This window comes from Falco rusticolus, chromosome 16 (assembly GCF_015220075.1).
Source record: "Falco rusticolus isolate bFalRus1 chromosome 16, bFalRus1.pri, whole genome shotgun sequence".
In the NCBI taxonomy this organism is placed as follows: domain Eukaryota; kingdom Metazoa; phylum Chordata; class Aves; order Falconiformes; family Falconidae; genus Falco; species Falco rusticolus.
The window spans coordinates 5,463,216-5,487,070 of NC_051202.1; the positions used below are offsets into that span (position 1 = coordinate 5,463,216).

Below are 23,855 nucleotides of genomic sequence, written 5' to 3' on the forward strand. Positions count from 1 at the left end.
AGTCAAGGGAAGAATTAGTTCTCCACATTGAGGGACCAGGAGAATGTCCCACTGCTCTTAATCACTGAGCCTTTCATTTCCGAACAGTAATATTTTTACGAGGAGCTTCATAGTCCTCCTTTGCCACTTCTCTCCGCAACAAAAAGGACTAATTCTTTTCAGAACACAATGGAAATTCAAAGCACCACTTACATAAAAGGAGCCACGGTGTCTCCATTTCTAATGAGTCATTGTTCCCTCTGTAAGTCCCTTGCTTCTTACTACAATACTCACTTCTCTCGGGTAATGAAAATTTAACTATCTGCTGTTCCCGGTTGCCTCTTCTCTTCTCGCAGCGAGTTGTCTGCAGGCAGGCTGGTTTTGACGCAGGAGGCTGCCAGCTGAAATAATTCAGACAAGAACTCAGGCAAACAGATTTCAAGTCTTCGGAGAGCTTAGAAAGCCAGTCACCAGCATCGCTTTGGCGATGGGAAGGAGCAGCGAGGTCCTGCCGCGGCGCGGATGCCCTGCGTGACCTTGGCGATGTTGGCATGTCGATGCCTCCTTCTCGTTTCTGGGGTGGTGAAATGGGATTTGTGGTCCTGCTCACCATCCGTGGGGTGGTGAGGCTTCTCCGAAAAGGGATGCTCCGGCCCTAGTGCTGTGATTTCCCTTGAACGCCGCAAACATTGCAGAACTCAGCCTTTGGTTGAAAGAACAAGGCAACATTACAGAGAAACACTGCGAAACAGGAGCCACAGGTGCAAAATCTATTAAGGAAATAGAAAGAGTTCTAAAGTGGTTCTCTCTTTTTTTCCTCTTTTTTGTTTTTCCCCCTTAAGCTTTCATGACATGCTTGTGACTTCGTAATGGTCCTGCCTGTGATTTTTGAAAGCAGGGTTAGCGTTATTGCCTGCTCACTGCTCACGGTGGCTCCTTTATTCTCCCATTCCTGCCGTTCAGGATTTCAATAGCTGCGAGAAGTGCCCCCCGCTTTTGTTTTAGAGATGCTTCCTCCAGGAAAGTGGGAGATCGCAGAGCCAGAAAACAGGTCACGCAGTCGCCTGGCAGTGTAAATAGCTCCTCAGGGAGCAAAGCAAAGCCAGCAACCAGAAGAAGATGAGGCTCTGAGATCAAGAGCCTCTCGTGGCTTCTCTTGACACCAAAGTATCCCCCTACGATCACAGGTTGACCTGGGGCTGACAACCCGCGCTCAGCTGAAGGGTGCAGGTGGGACTTGGCCATCGTGCTGGGAGGTGGCCAAGAGGCATGGGTAGCATCTCATTTGCATAGCCATTTGCGCTTTTTTTTATTTATTATTATTTAAATAAAAAACCCAACAGTGAATCCAGAGTCCTAATATTTGCATCTGCTGGCTGCTCCTCCTCTCCGCTGGCTGCGGAGCAGAAGATGCTTGCGCGGATGCTGGTGCAAGGGGAGTCGGTGCCGAGCGGCTCCCAAGCAAATGCTTGCACCAAGCCAAGTGTCAGCTGGGTTCTTTCTTTCTTTGAAAGCGTGCCAAGTGGGGAAAAGCAGGGTAAAAACAGTAAAAGAGGAGTACACTTGGGTAGGGGGGCATTGCTGCCCCATCCCTGCTGTTTGCAGCTGGTGCCACGGGGCAGTGAGCGCGTTCCAAAAGCAGGAGGAACGTGGCTGGTGGTTGCTGGGAGTACCTTGCCTGGACTTCTGCTTGGGCTCGTGGGGTCTGAATTCCATCCTCTGCAAGGCTTTGGATTTGGGAAGCCAGGTTATGGTTAAAACCAGATTTTTTTTTTGGCTGATACCCTATTTATGAGAAGGGAGGAGAACGGGAAATCTTTGGTTGACCAACGGTATCTTGTGTGGGCGTCGAAGTGCTTGTTTTGTTCTGTTCTTGGAGTCAAACCACCCTGCTTTGAAACCAAAGCACCATTTTGTAATAATGTTGTAAACGTTTGAGGAAAAAAAAAACCACCCAATTGATGTGTTTCAGCCCATTTTCTCGTAGCCGAAACGGCTCAGCCTGCATTTGTAAATCACCCTCTCCCAGTCTCCCCGTTTTCAGTTATTTTCTGTCAAGTATCTTATCTCTCTCAAAATTTTTCTGCAAATTACTTGTTCCTTTGACATTAAGACATAAGACAGCTGAAAGCTGTAACATGGGCAGGCCTCTGATCTTCCAAACCCAGTTAAACCCAGTAATCAGACTTTAAGCTGATTTGAAAGCTAGTTGAGCTCTGCCTTGTACTTTTTTTTTTTTTTTTTTTCCCTGGCTGCTTTTTTGCAGGGAGAGATGATCCTGCCACGGAGCAGGGACTGGGCCAGGTAATGCTCTTACAGTCCTTACCCCATCTCTCCTCTCCTGCAACTGAGTCTGAGCTGAGATGGAGCCTTGGACACAAAAAAAAAAAAAAAAAAAAAGGGTTTAAGTGACAATTTTTCATGCTGAACAAACAGAGAGAAGGAAAAGACAGGAGACATATGCCATGTTTCTGCTGTGATTTTCCATGACCATCAGTTGCTCTCGAAAACAAATCAAGAAACAAAAAGAAAAAGAAAAACAAATAAAACCAACCAAACAAACAAAAAACCCCACCAACCCTACAAAGGGTTTCATTTCTAACAGCAATTACCAAACGAAGCCTCTGCTTAATGGGCATTTTCGGAGGGCACGGCCACCACTTCGTGCTTCTGCTTTCTCATTAGGACGCTCGCAGCTCCCAGCTGACAAGCTGATAGTTGTCACTGATAAAACAATCTTTTTGGGTTATTGCCACGTTCCAGCCCTGTCCCCGCTTGCCTGGCTTGCCTTGAGAATTGTCAAGATTATGGAAAGAGATGGGAAAACATAGTTAGCCAGTGGGAAAAAAAAATAATAATATATAGAAAAACCAAACCACAAAACAGCAAAGCAAAATGCTCACTTTTTTCTGCTTTCTCTCCTAATTTTCTCTCTCATCCCCGCTTTTCCCTCGTATCCTAGTAGCGCTTGTCCTTTATGAGTCCAAATAGAATACAGAGCTGATTAATATTCCCTTTGAAATCAATTTTCTCAATCTTAATTCAGCACAGCAAGGGTTTCTGCTGGTATTGGAGGCCACCGTGACTTCCAGCAAGGATCTCCCAGCAGAAGGAGCTGGAATCTTCTTGGGATAAACCTGTCCCGTTGTGCATGGAGCACCGCACCAAGAGCCACCGCTGTGGGCTTTTGGAGCACCCATGATGAAAATCAAATTTCCTTGCAAACGTGTGGGTGCTGGGAGAGCTGGGACCTTCGAAATACCTGTGAATGGGATGCTGGAGGTGCTCCTGGGTGCTGCGGGGAGATGGGTGACAATTTCAGCAGGGCTTTTTGAACTGGGAGAAATCTAGAAAGGATCACTCTGCTCTCCCCCATGCATCTTCAGCTGGCGAAGAGCAAGTTTAAGTTAAGCTACGATAAATGAAATTGAAATCTAAACGCTCACACGGGGATGTATGTTGGTTTATGTGTGCGTTGAGCTTTGTAGCTTTGCCCTGTGGGCACGGTCCAACGACTCGTTTGGAAACAAGTTTAGTTGTGGGAACTTGTGTCCTATTTAACCTTGGTTTAGGATTAATCATCAGCCAGTTATTAAATTGAATTAATGTAAATTAGGATTGAATTGATTTAGGGCGGTTCACGTGGAGACTGTCCTGGTTTAACAAATGGATTTTAAAGAGAAACTTTTTTTTTTTCTTCAGCGCAGTACGATTCCGTGTCTTGAAGTGATGTTCGGCTGAGGGGTGTGGGTTGTTAATTCTGTGGCTGTGGCAGGACGATAATTCACACACAGCGAGGCTTCTGATCCTTCGAACCCATCAGCTAACGCAGCCGGTCGCAATCCAGCCATTCTGCCTTCCTCCCAACTTCTCTCTTTCCTGGATCTCTCCTCTATCCCGAGTAAGAGTAGGATTTTAAGGGCTCCGAAGCGATAGCGCCCTTCAGATGCCCTGCAAATAACTCACATGAAAGACCACGCTCACAAGGGGTCCAGCTGTCAGTGGGTCAGCCTGGGGGGCTTTACATTTAGGACCTTCCAGCGTTAGCCTGTGGCACTACATGTATGGCTAGCTTGGGATGGAGCAAGCCATCTCTAAGATATCCTGGAGGAATATTGACGTTCGGGGGGCTGTGTCACTGTTTGTTCTTCCTTTTATTATTTACATGCTCAGATCAAGAGGAGGGAGCAAACCGGCACCATTGAACCGCAGGGATGTGTTGCATGAGCATCCCAGATCCTCATCTTCCCAGACTGAAAAGCAGAGCACTCTTTTTGGAAAGAAAAAAACAAACAAACCACCACCAACCAAAAAAACCCACAAAAAAACCAAAAAAACCCAGAAGCATTTAACACTTTGGATGTTTTCCTATCATGGCAAAGCCAAGGGACGATGATGCGTTTCAAAGAGTGAAAATAAAACGTCATGCCAGCACTTAGCAAACTCTGCCGTGAAAGGCTGAGTGCTTTCTGTTGAAAATGAGAAGTTTCATCTCACACCTCAGGTGTGAGCCATCTCAGGGTGGCAGGAGCTGACCCCAGGGCTTTGGGGTGGTCTTGCAGCGTTCAGGGTGGGGAAGGGCTGGGAAGGGAGATGATAGCCCATCACATTTGGTCCACCTGTGTCAGCTGCCATGCTTAAGGGCTTGGCTCATCAAGGTTGGATAGTTTGGAAGTTTGAAGAGTGAAACTTTAGGAAAAAAAAAAAAACCGACAAAAAAAACCCCAAAAACAGTGCAGGGCTGTCACTTCCTTTCATCTCCGGGCGTGTGTGTGATGCTTGCAGCAAATACAAGTAGGTTACACTCTGGAAGGAGAGGGGCCGGCAGCAGGCAGTTCTCCTGCCTGTTTTCTAGCAGGTTCCTACCTATGCATCCTGATTCCAGAGAGCACGTGAGGTGGGAGCGGGACTCGGAAGCAGAGGACCTTTAGGGGTAGCAGGTGTAATATTAAATATTGCTGCCTTGGTCGTGATGGCTAAAACACTGGCAGCACAATTTGGAAGAAAACAGTAAGAGGAAACCCTGGCACCTCTTTGCTGTATCATTTTCTTTTCCCCAGGAAGGAAAAACACTGCAAATTTTTAAGTGTATGAAGGAGCCATAAGTAGTCACTTAATGAATCGCTGCAGAATTCAGCCTCGGGTTTGCACCACGGCAGGAGCATCTCGGGCTGGTGCATCCCAAAGGCGCTGCATTGCATGGGGAAGCACCGGAGCAGTGACAGCCTCCTCTTCCTCTTCCTCTCTCCTTCCCTGCTCCAGGTCAAGCCTCGTCCTTCACGCAGCAGCCCCAGGACCAGGTGGTGATCGCCGGGCAGCCCGTGACGCTGCTCTGTGCCATCCCCGAGTACAATGGCATTGTGCTGTGGATCAAAGACGGGCTCGCCCTGGGAGTCGGACGGGATCTCTCAAGTAAGTCTTGACCCTACCTAAACCTGGAAAACCGGAGCTCTCCCCGCCCAGCACTGCAGGGGCACCTACAATATTTATTTTAAGACTAATGAGTGTTTTCATTTCAACTACAAATCCTTCCAGCCAATTCAAACATAGTTGTTAAAACCCGGAATAAACAAAAACTTCTTTTACTCTGACTTGAAACAAAATGGTTGATTTCCCACAGGTGTGACCTGACCCTTTGGAAAGCCTGACTTTGGTTTTCAGTTGACTTTTGGAAACAAACCTCATGTTTCCAAAACACAGACTGAAATGTTTTGTAAACATTGAAAGTGCCTGTTTTGACATTCTCCACAAAAAAAAAAACCCAAACCAAGAAAGTCTCTGTTTGCTTTGAATAAATGTGTTTATGGCAGTCCAGAGGAGCCCACAAGCACTTGTGGCTTCCTTAAGCTGTACTTTTGGCAAGTTCTGGTTTGGTAATAAAATTCCCCAGACTTCTCGTTGCTTAATCCCACGCCTGCATTGTGATTGAGGGTTTATTGCAGCTGCCGAAGGTTCTGGAACAGTAGTGGAGAGGTTCTACATTTTATTCTATATATTTTGCTGGGACATACTGATTATTTTTTTTTTAGTGAAATATTTCACACGACTGAGGGAGAGCGTTGGCTGGAAAGCCGAGAGGGCAGCGGAGGCTGTACGCATGTGACGTTGCCACAGCTCGACTTCTGCAGAGCACGGGAGACCCGAGAGGGTTTTTCTCCAAGTCAAGCAGTGACATTCAGAAGCCAGGGGAGGGTTTGTGTTTCTTGGTCTCCAGGGACCTCCAGAGTGCAATGCCTGCATTTTCTTTTCTTTCTTTTTTATTTTTTTTCTTTTAATACATATAATTACGCATCTCTCAGACTTGCCTGACTGAGCAGTCCCCTCTTCAAGTGTTTTTCAAAGCTCTGTGCCACAACTTTTACATATATTAGAGAGCTGAGCTTTCCATACAAGACCTTGCAACATGAACGGGTAACAACAGCTCCACTGAAGTATGTAGCTGATGTGAACGACTTCCACAATTAACGGTGCTGGGGCTGCTTTAAGCCAGAGGAACTGCCAGCTCATATGATACCAGCTCAGCCAGTCATCTAATTAGCTAAATACAAACAAACCCATCATTTGTATTTCTTGCGGTTCAGGAGAGCAAATCCTGCTGCTGAGAGCTTGCAAAACAACAAAAACACGAGAGCATGCCAGGCTGCCTGCGTTAACACAGCGCATTAATCACCGGCACAGGGACGGATGGGGTGATGGCAGCCGTCCTCCCGTGGTGCTTCAGGTGTCTCACAACACGAGGCAGGCTGACCAGGGCTGTCAGGACCCCTTCAGACCCCCACCCAGCCACCCTAATAGTGGAAGTGTCCCAGTGTTTCACCACAAGCGCATGCACAGCTTAAGGAGTTCAGGGAATCAGGAGCCAGAGGTGACGTGGGTTTCCTGGTGGAAAGGCTCATCCCTTTCCCTAGGGATTGCCATTGATGCTCCTTCATCAGCACTTCTGTTTTGAACTGTTAGAGCAAAACCTGCAGTCTCTTTCCCGGATTTGGGAGGCCTCTCCATCTCTCTTCTTGGGCTGGCTGCCAAGGAGGGGAAGGAGCTGCCTGGCCCCTGGCTCTTTGCTGCGGGGTATCAGGGGCTCTGGGCTGTGTGCTCGTCATCCTTGGGCTCATCAGCTGCCTCCTCACCCCCTGCTTTGCCTCCTGCAGGTTATCCACGCTATCTGGTCGTAGGAGACCATCTGTCCGGACAGCATCACTTGAAAATCCTGAGAGCTGATCTCCAAGATGACGCCGTCTATGAATGTCAGGCCATCCAAGCGGCCATCCGATCCAGACCTGCCCGGCTGACTGTTCTTGGTAAGTCCCAGCTCCTCCTCATCTTGGAGGGGGTTGGGGAATTTTTTTGTCCTGGCGGTCCCACTGAGTGGCTTTTTGACAAAAGGGTTTGTGGCTAAATCAAGAGGACTGGAAACGAATCTGTCGTGAGCACCACGGGGGTGCGTCTGCATCCTGAGGGCAGTAGCAAAGGTAGGCGCTTAGGGAGTGCGGCAATTCTGGGGTAACGCAGGCACAAAATGTTTGGGACTTCAGCTCTACAAATACACGCGCCAATTCAGGAGTGTATGTGCGTAAATTTAAGGATATGAGGAGCGTCGGTGCCATCAGTGTGGTAAGCGTTGCCCTTGCTGCGGCGCTGCTTTGCGGCAGGAGCAGGAGGAGGAACCTTGAGAAAACTGCTTTAATTTTTGAAATTCAAGGCTTGAGGAAAGGCTTTAATACTAGTAGTTTTAAAACTATCTTCATACCATCTATTTTCATACGTACGTTTTCTCATCGTGTGTTTGTCAGTAATTCATCTTTCCCATGGGCAGCACAGGAGTGTGTTGCGTGGGATTGCAAACGGGAGATGACTCCCAAGCATGGGATTGCAAACGGGAGATGACTCCCAACATCTTGTCAAGACCTTTTTTGGGGTAGTAGGTGGGAGAGTGATGCTTTGTTGGCGAAGGCTTTGTTGGCAGGCTGGCAAAGCAGTTGTGAGTGCTTATCAGGAGTTCAGGTGGTGTTGGTGAGACTTCCCAGAATGAATGTGGCCTCAGAGAAGTTAATAAAAAAGCTATTTTTCTTGAAAACCTTGGAGAAAACCCAGGCTGTGCTGCTCCCAGATACATCCTGATTATTCAACCCCCAAAGTGAAACTGTTTACATATTTACATTGGTTTAAATTGAACTTTGGCTATTTTTTTTCCCCTTGTTGTATTTTTTTTTCCCCTTGTTGTATTTTTTTTTCCCCTTGGTTATTTTTACCTTGTTAATTTCCAGGGACAAAAAGTCCTTAAAAAAAGATGAAACCAAGAGTGTTTAGGTGAACACTAATCAGTCTGAAGCAGCCAAAAAAATGGAATTAAGGTCCTAGTTCTGGTTGAAGGTGCACTTCGGGAGAGTCCGCGCGTCACCGGGAAAATGCGTCCTAATTTCTGGTTTGTAATTTCCCCTGTGCTTGGTTTTCCCTCTCCGCAACCCTACCAAGTACCCTACCCCCAAACTTCAGCCACTGCCTTCTCTTCCTTCACTTGACCCCGAAGATAATGATGATTTTCTTTTGATCCATCCTTCTGCTCAATCAACCCTTCTCGGCAGCTCAGCGCTCTGCCATGTGCCCGTACATGAAAGGCACCTGCAAATGAATCGGAACGCAGAACGCAGCTGTCGGGGGGGCTTTTGCTTGCACCAACAACCTCTGCAAGCTGTATCCCTTCCCCTCCTTCGCTTGGGCTCCCTCCTTCTGTTGCGAAGGCAGAATACGTCGCTGGAGCCAGACAAAAGAAATAATGTTATTTAATTAGAGCTAAAGATTTCCAAACTAATTTAGTCCCAGAGCGCTCGGGCGTACGTCAGAGCTCAGAGCTGCCGCGAAGCGTTGATTGAGCAGAGAGATGTTTTTATGGATCAAAAGGAAATCATTATTATCTTTGGGGTTGTGGAATGTGTTGAATAGATGGTAGTTAATGTTTATGTGAATATACTTGGTAGCTGCTAATTGGTACATTTACCTAAGTTGTTCAGCAACTTACATTTCCTTTTAAGAAAATTAAAGTTATAGCATGTTCAACTTAAGCCCGATCAGTAAGAAGATGGGGCTTGGCAAGCCGTCAGAAGCCCATCTTTCACTTTAAATGTATTTATGCAGATGTTCTGGGGAAATTTAAGGCTGGCTGGGGAGGTGGGAGTGATAATCCCCACCCTGGGCAAGGGGCTGGAGGGTCGTTAGTGGTCACCAGCTGGCGCCTTCGTGCCTTTGCAGCGGGATGCGGAGTCCTGCTGCAACGCTTGCGGCAGGCGTTGGCACGGCTGCTCTGCGCCGCGATTTAGCCAGGGAATAGAAATGGCACACGAAGAGTAGATGCCTCCAGCCCCAGGGAATAGAAATGGCGCAACAAAGAGTAGATACCTCCAATCCCAGGGAACAGGAATGGCACACGAAGAGTAGATGCCTCCAACCCCAGGGAACAGGAATGGCACACGAAGAGTAGATGCCTCCAACACCTCGTGTGTTAAGAGCCAGCGTGGGCTGCTGACAGCCGGTTACAGCGTGCGGGACGTCGAGCTAAGCTTGCTGTGCGTTAGGCAGTTTGTACGGGAAAAGGGAGTGACGTGTTCAGTGGTTACAGATGTGTAATGCCACCAGCTGTGCGGAGTTCTCCTCGTCAGATCCAGTGCCTGACAACTCGATGAGCCTGCTTTAGGCGTGAGCTAAGCAGCTCAAATTGTTGGGTCTCCCAGATTTTTGGGTCTCCCAGATTTTTGGGGTCTCCCAGACAGTGGGGTCTCCCAAACGTCAGGTCTCTCGCTGGGTTAGGAAGGGATGTGACAGGCTGCCTGAGCTGCCTCATTGGAAGAAGATGCTCTTGGGGCATTCCTTCATCCCAGGCTGCCCAGCGTCACCTAGGCAGGAGAGGATCCCTGAGCCGGCCCCGGATCCGTGGGCAAACCTGGCAGTTCTCGGGGAAAAGATTTGTCACGGCTAGAGCAGAGCTGGGAGGCTCGGGTGGCTGGGAGCCCGTCGTTTGCTGCTGGCTTTGCCAACAACTCGAGGGGCTCATCAGCCAGCCAGGGATGCTGGAGGTGGTTCTGGGGAACCCCATCCCGCTCTGTCACACCCCGGCCTTGTCTCTGGAAAACCTTGTCGCCTGGTGGTTTTTTGCATGCGTCGGCACTGCCTTGTCCGTTCTTGCCAGCTTTTCCACTTCTTTGGTATCAAGAAATCCCCTAATGCCTCCCAGCTTGGGTTTCCAATCGCTGTCATTCATGTCTGACAACAGCTCTGTGGGGATGATGCCTCCTACTTCCCTGCTCAGATGCAGATCTACACCATATTTTAATTAAATATTTAAGGTTTTGTCACATTGTTTTTAAATCTACATGGTTAAATGTAGTGGAACAGATCATTCCATAGCCTTGGAAGTCCAAACTTTCAAACAGATGAGCCTATTAGTGTCATCAGCATTGGGGAAAGTCTTTTATTTGTAGAGTCGCTGGGACAAATATTGCTGGGGAACGCAGCTAACCCACCCCAGAACCGATGGAGCCCCCCTCCCTCCAGGTCTCCCTCACCTTCCTTCCTACCGCTGCCCAAATTGTCCGGGGAATGAGCCTCTGCTCTCCCAGGAACACCTGCCCCAGCAGGGAAGGCAGCGGCTGATGAAGCCGTTGAGGTGGGGTGGGGAGATGCAGAGGCATCCACGTTTTCTGCAGGCGAAGGACGTCAGGGCAGCGGTGGGGCAGGGGAGCCCAAGCCAGGCAGGCTTTGGGAAGCCACCAGAGGGCTGTTTGCTACCTGGTACATCTTTAATGGCAGGGCTTCTTCATTTATGATCTATTTAGCTAAGCCAGGGTATTAATTAAATAGAGCAAGAGCCTGATTAGGACTTGGAGAAATTTAAAAATAAAATCAGACAGCGATGGAGCAAAATTGCAAAGCAAACACTTTGGCTGTAACCACTGGAGAGTTCCCTCCGGTCTTCCATCAAAGCTCAGAGCAGGGAGGGCAAATACAAGAGATTATATAGCCAACAGATGTGTGTTGTTAAAATATGCATCTGCCAGCCGTGTAGTTTAAGGAGCCAGAGGGCTAGCTCGTGGATCCATCTGCACGCGAGGGACCGTGCATGAATTCGAGGCCCCGCCAGCCGAGCGGGGATTTGCAGACACGTTAATTAGTGCTGAGTTCCCAGATCTCAAAGGCAGCCGAGCGAGGAGAAACTTTGAAGAGAGAATTGGCTTCCCCAGGAGGGAGAGGAGGGGAGGATGGGGGGCACTGGCTCGCTGCGCCGATCCGGCGGCGGCATTCCCAAGCCTTTGGTTTGCCATGGCCAGGGGTAGGCAGGACCTGCGGTGCTGGGAGGAATCCAGGTCACTCCTGGCATCCATCTGGGAGGAATCCAGGTCATTCCCCAGTGGATGGCTGGGGAAGCTGGATGGCAGTGTGGTGGCTTCTCCATCGCTGGCATCCCGGCAGGAGCATCCCGAGGCTAGGCTGGTCCGTGGTCCTCCCCAGCACGAGAGGGGAGCCACCAGCGCTGTCCCCGCAAGCGGCTCTACACCTCGGCGCAGGGAAGGGGTTGGTCCCAGAGGGGTGCTGGTGACAACCAGAAAAAGGGGACCATGGGGGTTGGAGGAGGGAGGCAGAGGAACTACTTCCAGAGACTTAAGGTGAATAATTGATAGGCAATTAACTTGTACATGCACCTTTTATAGTCTAATTCCCTGTCTCCTCCCCCTCCACAGCCTCTTCTAATATTAACTCTGAAATCATGTGTGTCCCATTAGAAATAAAGCTTTCTTAAATCAACATGAATTATTTAACGCTACAGATTAAGTTAATTTGAAGTGAGAGCTCCTGTCTTTTCAGATGGCACAAGCCAGGGACAGGAGAAGAGGAGGGTCACCCGGGTGTCAAGCGCCTTTATGTTCAATCACAACCCTTTTCCTCTTTTTATTTTATTTTTTATTTTATTCCAATCGTCTCTCTCTAGCTGAGACTTTCCAGTCCTCCCCTGCAGAGCAGAGTAAGCTATTTCCATTACCAAAATGATTGCTGGCAGCTTGAGATATCTGCTTTTCCCAGCTTTCCTGCTCTTTAGCGGGGTTTGATCGAAAATAAAGAGGCTACGGCTTGGGAAAGGCCATTTTTCAGGACTTGTTCATGGTGCTGAGCCGCAGTGAGAAAATGGGGACCAGGTGATGATTCAAATCCAGAAACGGTTCAGCTTGGAACCATCTCAAGTATTTTTCCATAGTTTTTTTAACATAATTCAATTCTTGGAATGCAAAATTCAGCCTAAAACCAGCAGGTCAGGATGCCAGTTCCAAACGAGAAAAGAGGCGACAGAAACATGACCGTTTTCTTCCAGTCTCTTCTCCTTGAAAAAGTTTGGGGCTTCACAAAGCTGCTTTTTCTGCTGGGAATATTTTCAGTGGCAAAATAGCAACCGGCTCTACTGGGAGTGAAAGAGAAACATCAAACAATCGAGCCCAAATCCCAAATAACCTAAATATTTGATGTCGTGTCTGAGTAGCTTAAGTTTGCAGCACTCTGAGCCGGCTCCTTTTGATAGCACAAGGTGGACGGGTTCCCTTGCTCGCATCCCTCTGTGGCTCCCGGCGTGGGAAGGGTTTTCCGTGGCTGGACCGTACCCAGCCAGGCAAACCCAGGGTCCTGGAGGTGCTGGGTGCTGTACAGAATCAGGGCAACCTCTGCCCTGTGCAGTCTATCGCTGGAAAAACAGATCAAAGAGACGTATCGTCTGCTGAAAAGCTCCAGAGATGGGTCCTCCCAAGCTGGGTTTCACTGGGATGTTGGGAAGCGGGAAGTCTCCCCACATTTCGGAGGGGTTTGCACCCAGCCGGTCTGGAGGAGGAGGGCAAGGCGGCGGCCACGTGCGCTCTGCTCTCCTTGCTTTGAAGGAGGCGAGCAAAATTGGTTCGTCCACCACCCCGTTAAGGACTGGCTGGATGGTGCTGGGGTGAAACACTGTACGGGACGTGCCCCCCCAGCCTCCTTGCTGAATAATTAACGACTTTCCAATCACGCAGATACGGGGAGGGGAAAGCTAAGAAAGCAAACTCTTTCCGATGACAGATACACCCGCCGCCGTGCTGCGGCTTTTGCCATGCGGTCAGTAGAGCTGTTACAACAGGGAGTAGCTCTGTGTGCCTGGTCACTGCGAAATGCAAAAAGCCCCTTCCCTGAGGATCCAGGAGGGAGTTTCCCACTGGGAAAGCTGGAGCTTTGGCAAACCCAGCCCAGTTTGCACGCTGCTTGTAACAGCACCCTGCTGGGCATAACGCCTGTCCCAGTCCAATAGGCATAGTTAATACACCACTGCATGACCGAAAAAATTTTTAAAAAATAATTATTTTTTTTTAATCAAATGCATTAAAAAATATAAAAATATTCCTTCCCACAGGACAGGGCTGTATCTGAGCAGTAGCTGGTGTTTAATTGCACAGGGAGGGGTTCATCAGTCCTAAGCAAACACTGCCTCTGCTCCCTCAAAGCCTGCTCCGGTGTTACCAGCTCACACCATTTTATGAGCAGTCTTGGAAAATTTGTGTTTTCTTAAAGCTCCGAGCCCCGGGGTTAGGTGACACCGCCAGACTTCTCTTGTTCTGAACATAAATTAATGGCTAGTCGTCGGTGCCACAGAGCCAGGCTTGAATACTGGAGGGAGATTTGTGTCCCTGGAAGCCCAGCGGTTCCCTTGGAACTGCATCGCTTGGTCTACCAGCAGGTACCACCTCTCCCATCAAACTTCACCTTGTTGTATCCTCAGAGCTGCAACAGCGTTCCTACCTGAATGCTGAAGACTGAAGGACCACAAAGTAAATAGGAAGAGACGCGGTTAGAGATGATTAATGTTAGGGTGCGTGCACCCATCTGCGATTCCTTGTCTCGATGCAGGGAGGGCCTGACCCGTGTCTTTATCGAACACAAAGCGTTTGGCTCCTCTAGGCAGAGCCTGCCGGTCTGTACCGAACTGATGGATGCAAAGCACATAGAGCTGATAAAAAAGCCTTCCCAATTCTCCGTCATCCTTTCAGATGCGATGGTGGCTGCATCCCTTTGCCCCTTTCCAGCCCTTCCTGCTGGCTCTGCCCACCCCCCTGCCCCTCGCACGGGGGCCGTGAGCTATTGCACCACGGCTGTGGTGGCTGGAAAGTTGCCATGGAATGATGGGGGGGTGCTTGCCGCGCATCCAAATCCCTCCGTACCACTGCGCCCATCACTTGTACTGCTGTGTCTGTGCTGCCTCCCGCTCCGGGCACAAACCTCTGCGTCTTGCCCTCCAAATCCTCCCCAGTTCACATAAGGCACCTGGGAGCCAGCGCTCCCGCTGCATCACTTGAGCCTTTGCATCATATACTGCATCGAACGGCTCCTGCTCCACGCAACGCCTGTGGACAGGGGAGATTATTCTGCTTTATGCCCTTTTGGCTGGCTGACACCTTGCATTCTGCATCACATAAACAAACCCCGCGCACGTGTCTCTCTGCTTTGCACGCCTGTACGCGTTTCTCCCTCTTGCCAATCAAGACAAAACTCCCCCGTCTGCATGCTACCCGCGCTCCTCTGTATCTGCATTAAACCTGCACGCAGCAGCTCCTTTAGTGCCTTGCCGGCATGCACACACAGATGCGATAACGGTTGCAGCGCCGTGCGTCGGGGCTGCGCTCGGCCAGGGGATCCGTCACCGCTGGGGACTTGGTGGGTTGTTAGTGACCTGCCAGAAGTATTGACTCCCTCTCCCCTCGTCAGCTGGCAGAGAAGAATGAGGCCCTCGAAGCATGTCATCACCTGAGCGACAGCCCCCGCTTTCCTATCGATCACCCCCAAATGAAAAATGAGCGCCAGGCTCCGCGGGGGCAGGGGCAGCCGCAGTGCTTGGGGAGAGGGTGGATAAAGCGGCTGTTGAGCTGTTCCTGCTGGGAGCTGCCCAGCCAGCCTGGAGGGATGAGGTTTCTTGGGTCTGAGAGCTTTGCCAGCCCTGTCCTGGGTTGCTTTTTGTACATCTTGCATTTGCCCCCCCCCTCCCCCCCTCCTTTAAGCGCTGCCCAGCCGTGCGCCCCCGCTGAGCACGTTCCTGAGCTGCTGTGCGGGCCGTGATGGAGTCCAGGCTTCCCAGCACCACTCCCAGCTCAGCCAGCATCCTTCCCAGGTCACTGGGGAGCCCTGTGATGAATTTCACTCCTTGATCCAAACCCCTCGCAGTGCTGCCTGCTCCTGGCGTGTCCGAGTGGCGTTTGCTTTCGATGCCCCCGCCGGGTGTCGGCTGCCCACCTGATGGGGGGATGGGGGTGGGGATGGGGCATTCCTTTGAGCTCAACTTGGGCTTCAAAACTGCATCTTAACAACTGACCTGTGGGTGTCCTTTGTAACTGATGGGTGAATAACCACCCCTGCGCCAGGATATTCATCTCATGCCAAGGCAGAGTTGGACAAGTGGCCCGCTGGAAGGGGCTGTTACTCTTTTTTGACGTTAAAAGGTGCCTGGCCTGCTCAAATCAGGAGTAGACCCTGCGGACATGTGAAGTTTGTTTGGGATGACAGCAGCCTTGGGTCAGTGCTTCCTTACTGGGCTGTGCAAAGAGTTTTGGCTGCAGGCTCCAAGCGGTCCCTGCCGAGGCTGGTGTTGGAAGCCGCGGTGAGATGGGTGCTTCCATACAAAAAAAAAGGTAGGGGCTTGGTTTTGTGGTACTGGGCGGTGATGTGGGTGCTGAGCTGCGGCGGGGTGCAGGAGGCACTACCCCAGACACTGCAGTAAAGGCACAGTGCCTAAAGGGATCGCTTTAGGGATAGATCACAAATGAGGGATCACTTTAGGTGGCAAGCGTGGACATGGCATTGGGTGACCCATCCGAGACTCCTCTCCAGCATCCTTCCCAGTCCTGGGAATTAGGCTGAGGTTTCCCCCCTCCCCGGGGGACAGGCATGAAGCTGCGCTCTCGGGTTGCTCTAACATGCTCAACTCTGACCTCCGCCGAGAGAGAAAAGGGATTCATGGCAAATTATGGATTTAACACCTATGATGAATCTCCATTACAGCATGAAATAAGAAAGGAAAATGTAGCTAAATGGAAGATTTCCCCTGGGCAGCAGGAGGCTGCAACTTACGAGAGGCTAGGGAAAATAGGAAAAAAAAAAAGGGGGGGGTGGGGTGGGGTGGCATCAGGAATTAGGAAAAACCTTGTTCCTTTAACTATTGCAAAAGCTTTGCAAGACACTGCTTGCAGGTTCATAGGGATGTAGATTAAAGGCCAGAGCTCAGACCCGTGGCACAGAGGTTTTCAGCTGCATCCCTTCTGCTTGTCATGACAAGGGGAGATGAAATATTGGTGATTACCAGCCCCGTGGGTGCTCGGGACAGCCAGCCCCCAGCCCCCAGGACCAGGACATGCCATTCATCACAGCACCGAGTGTAACCTGTCATCTTCTGTTGGGAAACGCCAGTGGAGCATCCTTCCCTGACATTGGTGCCTTTCAGCTGGGACTTGGCTCCTGACTCCCAGGCACGTGGCTTCTGGGGTCCTCACCACCGCAGCATCCACCTCCTGCTGCCCCCCACTCCAGCGGCTGCTTCCATAGGGTTAATCCTTCTCTCGGGGCATCGGTGCAGCTCCGGCGATGACTCAAGAAACTATGGGTATTTCTGAGGCTCCTGCTGAGTGGGGTTTGGGAAGAGCAGAAACTGGCATCGTCGCGCTGAGGATGGATTCCCATGGGATGGAGCTGGCAGCCAGGTGGCTTTGCTGGCGGTGCGGGCAGGAAGATGGGGGGCTTTAGTGACAAAATACAGGCTTAGGAAGCCTGGGGAAGGGGGCACCCAGCATGCTGCCTGCTTGGCTTGTGCTCCCGGCTGGATGGGCAGAAAGGGAATCCAGTGAGTTCTATCCTGGATGGAAACACACGAGTCCCAGGTTCGTCTCTGTGCTGCCAAAGCCTGCGCGTGCCACCTTGAGTGAGTCCTTCAGGCTCAGATCCCTTCCTTAAGGAATGGGAAAAGGGACGGGGTGAAACAAATAGGAAAGTTTGGGTTATAAAGTTGATCTGCCTTGTACCCTGCGCTCGCTGCCGTTATGGGGACAACATCCGAGAGGTTTTGTGCAGTCAGTTATTTCAGGGCTTGGGCAGTGGCCAAGGAGAAATGCTGCAGAGTCATAGTTTTGGAGATAAGTGTCTATATTCTCCTCTGCGTCATAAATCACGTAGGAACTGAGCTCTCCTCCCTGTGACCCAGCGGCGCACGAGGGATCCTCTTACCCTCCTTAACTCGTGGCGATGCAGTGGGCACCAACGTCACAACCCATGTGATGGGTGCAAATCATTGGGGGAGCATCGGCGCACCCGAGGGGGCTGTTCCTCATCCAGGTTGTAGCTAGGGAGGTCTGCAGAGATTTCTCCTAGCGGGTGAGAAGCAGCGTTCAAATGAGAGGCAGCATGAAAAATTGCAATGGGGAAATAAAAGTCTTTCCCGATACCATGTTTAATTGCTAACAAAGACAAAAATCACACCTCTTGTATTTGGTTCACCAGCAAAAGCCCAGATACCAGCTGCCCCGTATGTATTTGATTCCAACTGGTAGGTTTAAGAGATGCAGAAGGTATTTAATGATAATGATAATGATTTACATTTATATAGTGCCTGATATCCACTGGGATCACAAAGTGCTTTATATATCTATGGATAAAAATATACTGGATAACAAGCGCTCCATCCATCACCAAATCCCAGCCACTTCCCCAGCAAGGCAGCAAGCTGTGCAGGAAAGAGCTGCTGCATTGCCAGAATCGCTCTCCCTCCTCGCTGCTATGGCACTTGGGGTGCTGTACGGTAATTTTGTAATAAAACCAGGTGATAAAAACACTTTAAAAACAACAATGTCATAAAAAGAAGAACCCTCACTGTCATAAAACTGCACGCAGCAGAACAGGAGGGGAAACTTGAAAGGGAGAAGGTTATAAATAGGGACTGTCGCTGTTGTGAAAATCAGGTCTGGAGGAGAGATGTCTTACAGCTGCTCTGGGTTAGGAGGTGAAGAGCTTGGCCAGTAGCAGCATCTCTAAAGGGCAGGTACCAGCAGAGCTGGATAGAGAGGGACCTCCCAAGCTCAGTTTGGAGGTGGCAACACAGGAAAAAATCCTGACACCTGAGACTGGAAAGATGCTCCCACCTCCATGCCCTCCTTCCTCCTGCCATGGAACAGGTCTCCCGTGGGTTGGGTGCAATCCAGCCACCTTCCTCCTCCAGCTCCCTGAGCCGGCAGCACCCTGCCTTGCCTGCTGAACGCCAGCATCTCTCCTCGGAGGCGTCCAGCCTCACTAGCCTGGCATCCACCCCCCTAAAGAAAGGAGCAGCTCGGTTGAGAGACCCTTTTGTGGCAGCATCTCGCTCAGCTGGGTCTGGGAGGCAAGCGAGGGGAGGGGAGGAAGGAAGGGAGAGAGAAATTGAGGCTCTTAGAGATATTCATTCAAAATTCATAGGCACAAAATTGCAGTCTGCATGGATTTGTTTCCTTTTGGAAATTACAGGAAACTACAGGCACCAACAACTGTTATTCAAATAGCCACTTTAGATGATTAGGATGGCAGGAGGCTGTACTTACACATGCAGACCCAATATAATCAGACGCGAGGCAGGGTGGGAAGGCAAGGCCAGGCGAGGGGAAGCTGAAGGAGCTTATAAGCACAGGCAGGCAGCAGGGCAGCTCTGCCGGGGGGGGGCACGGGGCCAAATCCAGCCCCCGCTGTTGTGGTCTGAAGCAGGAGCATCCTATTAGCTTCACCTAGGTTGGAGAGCTGGCAGGTTGGGGATGATAAGGGAGAGCCTGGAGCTGGCTGGCAGTTCCTGGAGGAAGTTTCTCATCCTTCGTGATCTGGCTGGCTGCGGGCAGGTAGCGCTTCAGGTACGAGCACCCTTCCCTCCTGCCTGCAAACGGGGGCTCTGCCCTCCCCGCACATGCACCATAGCCCAGAAATGCACATTCCTCATCTCCTACTCTCTCACCTTCTTGCACAAGCATGCACCATCACTCCCCAGCCTGTTAGAAATCAAGGCAGAGGGAAAGATTTTACCCACCTTGAATTTATTAAAAAAAAAAAAAAAAAAAAGAAGAAAGCCACACATGTGCGAAACACTGAGCAAATATTGTTTTGAGGAATGGCCTGAGGGTCAGCGACGAAGTGCAGGCAAAACATCCGAGCCACTGAAGGGTGGAAATTGTGTAATAAAAGCAGGCTCTGCAGTACAAGTGCAGAGAAGGAGAGACTCCCAGCTTTTTATCCAGAGAGCTGTTTCTTTTACTTTCAAAATGTTCCTCTGGAGTACCAACGGTGTCGTGCGGTGCAGAGCGGCCAAGAGCATCTCGTCTCTCTCGCTGCTCACGGCAGCGTCTCCTGCTCAACCAAATGGTCCCTCCGTGGTGCTGAGCCTCCTTGCTGCGGATGGACAGCTTCCAGCAACCTGCTGCGTCTTCGCGAGTCTCTCAAGGTGTTTGTAAATGTTTGCGCACAGGCGAGCATCCCATCTGCGGGTGTGTTGGGCACGCGTTGGCAGCCGCGAACACGTGGCTTGGCAAGGTTTTAGCTGGAAGCGCCTGCAGCGAGCGGCAGGCACATGGCATCCAGCACTTGGCGGCGGGGATGGACCCAAATACGAACCCTCAGGGGTCCTGAGCTCACCAGACCTGCATCCTCAGCGATGCGAGGGTCCTTCTCTGTGCCTAGCTCCTGTCCCTGGCTGCAAGGTCACCGGGGACTTTACCTGCTAGCAAGCTCACCCTGGCACACGAGCCTTGTTCTGAGGCACCTGGGTGGCGGACAAAGGTGGACCTGCATGTCGTGGAAGGGAGGGAGACCTAAAAGGACAGAGCAGGAGGTCCTGAAGGGGCCGTCTGTCAAGCACAAGCAACTCAGAAAGAAGCTTCGACACCTTGCATGGGTAAGGAGACCCATGCAGAACCTCTCGGCTCTCAGCTAGACCCCTGCTTCTCCCTCCCTGATGCTTTTTGGGGTGACCTTGAGCGTGTGTTGGCCGGAGGTAGATGCTGACGAGCTCCTTTGCACACTCCAGCTTCCCTTTCAAGTCTCTCTACGAGTGCTCTTCTCTTATCTGGTAGCATTTTGCAAAACTTCACAAGCTTTTAGTGGCAAGACTTTTGCTAAGAGGCTGTTGATAAATCTGGAGTAGACGGCAGGAAGGTTTTAGTGCCGTATTCTCTTCCTTTCCATTGGAAAATGTGGCTTATCTGCTTCAGAGAATACAGGTTCTTCTCCTTATCTGTGCTGAAATCTTATCTAAACTGGTTCAGGTGGCGGAGCTGAGAGAAGGAGATAATTAAGCAAGAGACAGGTGAAATGCTGACATTATTATTACTTAAATGGCCCAAACCTTTTACCTCATGTATTTTTTTTTTATATTTTACTTTTTTTTTGCTGGTGGTGACACATAACAAGGGAGAAATCGGTTTTTCCAGGTTATCTTCCCCATCCACACACACGACTTGGCCCCCCTCCTCCCTGCCCAAATATAAATCTCGTTTAACTGGTTCTGTTGGCAAGACAGAGAAATAATTAAGGCGAAGGTGCCTGAAATGTTGATGTTATTACTGTAATGCAGCAGCCTGTTTAGTTTCTTTGCCAATGAAATGCAACCAGGGGAAAATCAGTTTTAAAGATTACTTCCCAGAGATGCAAATAAAGGAGCGGAAACCATGTAGTCAGGAAGAAATGGTCTCAAACTAGGAAACATTTCAAAGTCTGTGACAGTCTCTTAGGGGCTTTTAAGACCACAATTTACCTTTTGACTGCATTCTATTTTCTCTGAAATCCTTTATTTCCCTCTTATTTATTGACTGGAGAGACAGCACAAAAACGAGAAAGCGATTCTCCAGCCGCTGGTCTTAAAAATCCATAGAAGAAAATTATTCTCAAGAGGGCGGGGGGGGGGGGGGTTGTTGTTGTTGTTGTTGGGCTCTTTTTGTTTTCCTCCCCCCTCCCCTTCTTTTTTAGCACTCTGTGTGAACTGGGGCTTAATTGAATCACTTTGCCATAGAGGGGCCTTGGACTGGAAGGTATCAAGGTCAGCGCCGGCTCGGAGCAAGCAGCCCTGATTAGAGAGGTGGGAACCATGGTAATAACACGGTGGGATGCAGAACGCATCTCGCTGTGGGCCAGGCGCGTGATGGACCTGGTGGGTCAATCCATCCACATGCCACGAGCCTAAATTGCGGCGATAACTCCGGCTGGGCTTGCTCTCCTCTCAGGGATGGCGCTCGGGATTAGGAAAATGTGCGTCGCTACTGCTTGGAGTAGCACCGAGCGCTCGGATCAGCATCACGCTCTTGGATTAGTATCCCTTTCGACACAGTGGTGGTCGGGGATTGATGAGGCTCCGTGCTTGGCTTTGCAATTTACGCTGTTAACATGCACTCCCCTTCCCCCCGTTCAAGGGAGCAACCGAGCTGCTGGAGCGAGAAAACCCTCTGCTTGCAGCAGGGATGCAGGAGCCGCTCCCAGCCGCACGCTTTGCCGTGGGATGGGGAGCCCGGCTGGCTGGTGCCTGGTCCCAGCAGCTCAGCTCAGGGATCTTCAAAGCACCACTTCAGCACGGGATCCTTTGCAGCAACCCTAAGGTGACCCATCAACTGTCCTTCTCCCAGCCCTTCCCTGGTCTCTCCAAGGAAGCTTCCTCCTAGAAGCACACACGTCTCCATCCTTGCCCCCCTTCCAGCCTAGAGCCTGGTCCCAGTCTGGTCCCAGCATCGCATCCCCTTGGCCTTGCCCCTGCCCCAAACCCCTTTTGCTCATCACGCGGCGGTTTCCACACGCGTGTCGTGCACACGTTTCTGTCTGCTGGTGTTCCCTGCCAGGGATGAAACTGAGACGCAGAGGGGGAAAAAAAAAATAATCATAAAGAAGTCCCGCAGTGCTGGCCTAGTTAGACCGTACCCAGCTGTGAGCTAACTCTGCTGCCCAAGCGAGCCCCCCGGAGACGGCGCTGCTTGGGAAGAAATAACTAGATTAAAAAATGGTGCATCAGCTTAGGCTAATATGGGTCAGAATCAGTGCGGCCGAGTAATTAGAGCCAAGATTTCAGAGATTAAATCCTTTTAGGCTATCCAGTCTGTCTTTCAGCTGGCTGTGTTTAATTACATCTAGCTTCTCTGGGCATTGCAGAAAGGACCACGCTGGGACATCTCCCGCGCCTCCATCACTGAGGTTGCCTGCTGGTCAACACTTTTCTGCTCGCTTTCTGAGGTTGCTCCAGAAAAGATCTGGGCAGATCTGCAGGAAGGTCATGCCTGACCACACTGCAAAGGGATCTCCTCCTTCCATCCTCCAAAGCGCTTTGGGTGGCATCGGGGCTTCAGTCCTCGACAGGCAGCATGAGGGTGTCCGCAGTGGGGGGGTGGGGAGGGCAGGGAGCACTGGCTGCGCTCACTGGTGCCTCTGGGAGAGCTGGGAGAGGGGTTAAAGGCACAAGGAATATCCCGTTAGATCTGGAGCATTGCTGTGCACAGGTTCACGGGTCGGGCTGCTCCATTTTCTGCCTCTGTGGCTTTTCTGTCTCAGCTTCTCAGGCAGGACTCGGAGGCACTGTGCTCCCTAGTGCTGTTCGAAGGTGCAAAGGCAGCAAGAAGGATGGAATAATAAAAGTGCAGAGGTTTGAATAGTTTCCCTTTCGGAGTGAAGGATTTTGCAACAATTGAACTGAAAAAAAAGACTGATTTGGGCAAGACTTCCACCGGAATGGAACCATTTAGTTCAATCCCCCTGCCTTGAAAATCGTGACCCCGGGTGTGCCTGTGCCCCTTCGCCCCCCTGGACTTGGGCATCTCCCCCCGTGGTGTGCTGCGGTGTGTCTGGGTAGCCAGGAGCCCCGGGCTCTTTCCCAGAGGCAGGAGCTGGATCACAGGAGAGGTTTGGAGGGTTCGTGTCCATTAACACGACTGAAAAATTAAATCAGAGCCATTAGCACCCCTCTCCCTGCTTTCTGCGTAGCCTGTCTCCTGTTCTTCCCACCTCCTCTAAACCTTTTCTGATTTTTGCTGCTGTTGCAAACTCCAGGAGGAAGAGCATCCCTGGGGATGCAGGTTGAGGCATCAAGACCCCTCATCCCACAAGTCCCCGCCCCGCCCCCCCGCAGGACACCTGCTTCCCTCCGCGCATCCATTGCTGCAGCGAGAGCACCCTCTCCTGTCTCAGCTCTGCCTCACTGCATTTTTCCCCTGCTCCCTTCTCTTGCGTAGAAACCTGCGCTGAGGCTCCCCATCACCTACTGGGGTGACTGGAGACCCAGCAGTCGGGGTGCCAGCCTGGGCACCCCCTCCTTGTCCCAGCACCACGGCAGTGTGTGACCCACTGCACTCCCGACAGCAGCACTGAAGTCTGTTTAGGAGAACTGGGGGAATATTTAAGTTAAAAACAATTTCTAGGAGAGGTCTGTTATAATTACTAATTAGATCTGGTTATAATTATCTCTCTTTGCAATCCCGTACCTGCCGCAGAATAGCTCTGGTTCCTCCGAACAATTAACAGAGAAAGTCTTTTATGATACACCAGGTGATTACATTGCAATTGCAGCCTCCGTGGCAAATGCTGACTTATTAAAGAAGGGCCGATATTTACAGAAGAACAGTGTGATCAAATTAGGCTAAAATTAACTGGAGTAAATTAAGAATACAAGGGGTTTTTTTTCATCTGCTTCCCTTTCTTTGCCGCCACCGAGTCGCCTCTGGGTTTGTCCATAATGCTCGGTGTTGATTGCGGTACTTGACTGGGCACAAAGATACGGCAAGCGGCAACAACCCATTTCTCTGGTTTGCCTCTGCGTGAAATCTGCATTCGCATCTCCCTCGCACTCACCCGCCTCCTCC

The 23,855-nt window shown here is 50.6% G+C and overlaps 1 protein-coding gene across 3 annotated transcripts in view; it reads left to right on the plus strand.

The window, feature by feature from the left end:
• KIRREL3 (kirre like nephrin family adhesion molecule 3) overlaps window positions 1-23,855 on the plus strand; it is a 342,462-nt gene that overhangs the window by 237,943 nt on the left and 80,664 nt on the right. For all 3 annotated transcript variants that reach the window (XM_037409940.1, XM_037409941.1, XM_037409942.1), the window contains 2 exons: window positions 5,242-5,391; window positions 7,128-7,277. In XM_037409940.1, coding sequence (XP_037265837.1) covers window positions 5,242-5,391; window positions 7,128-7,277 — 300 coding nt within the window. The remainder of the gene's footprint in view (window positions 1-5,241; window positions 5,392-7,127; window positions 7,278-23,855) is intronic.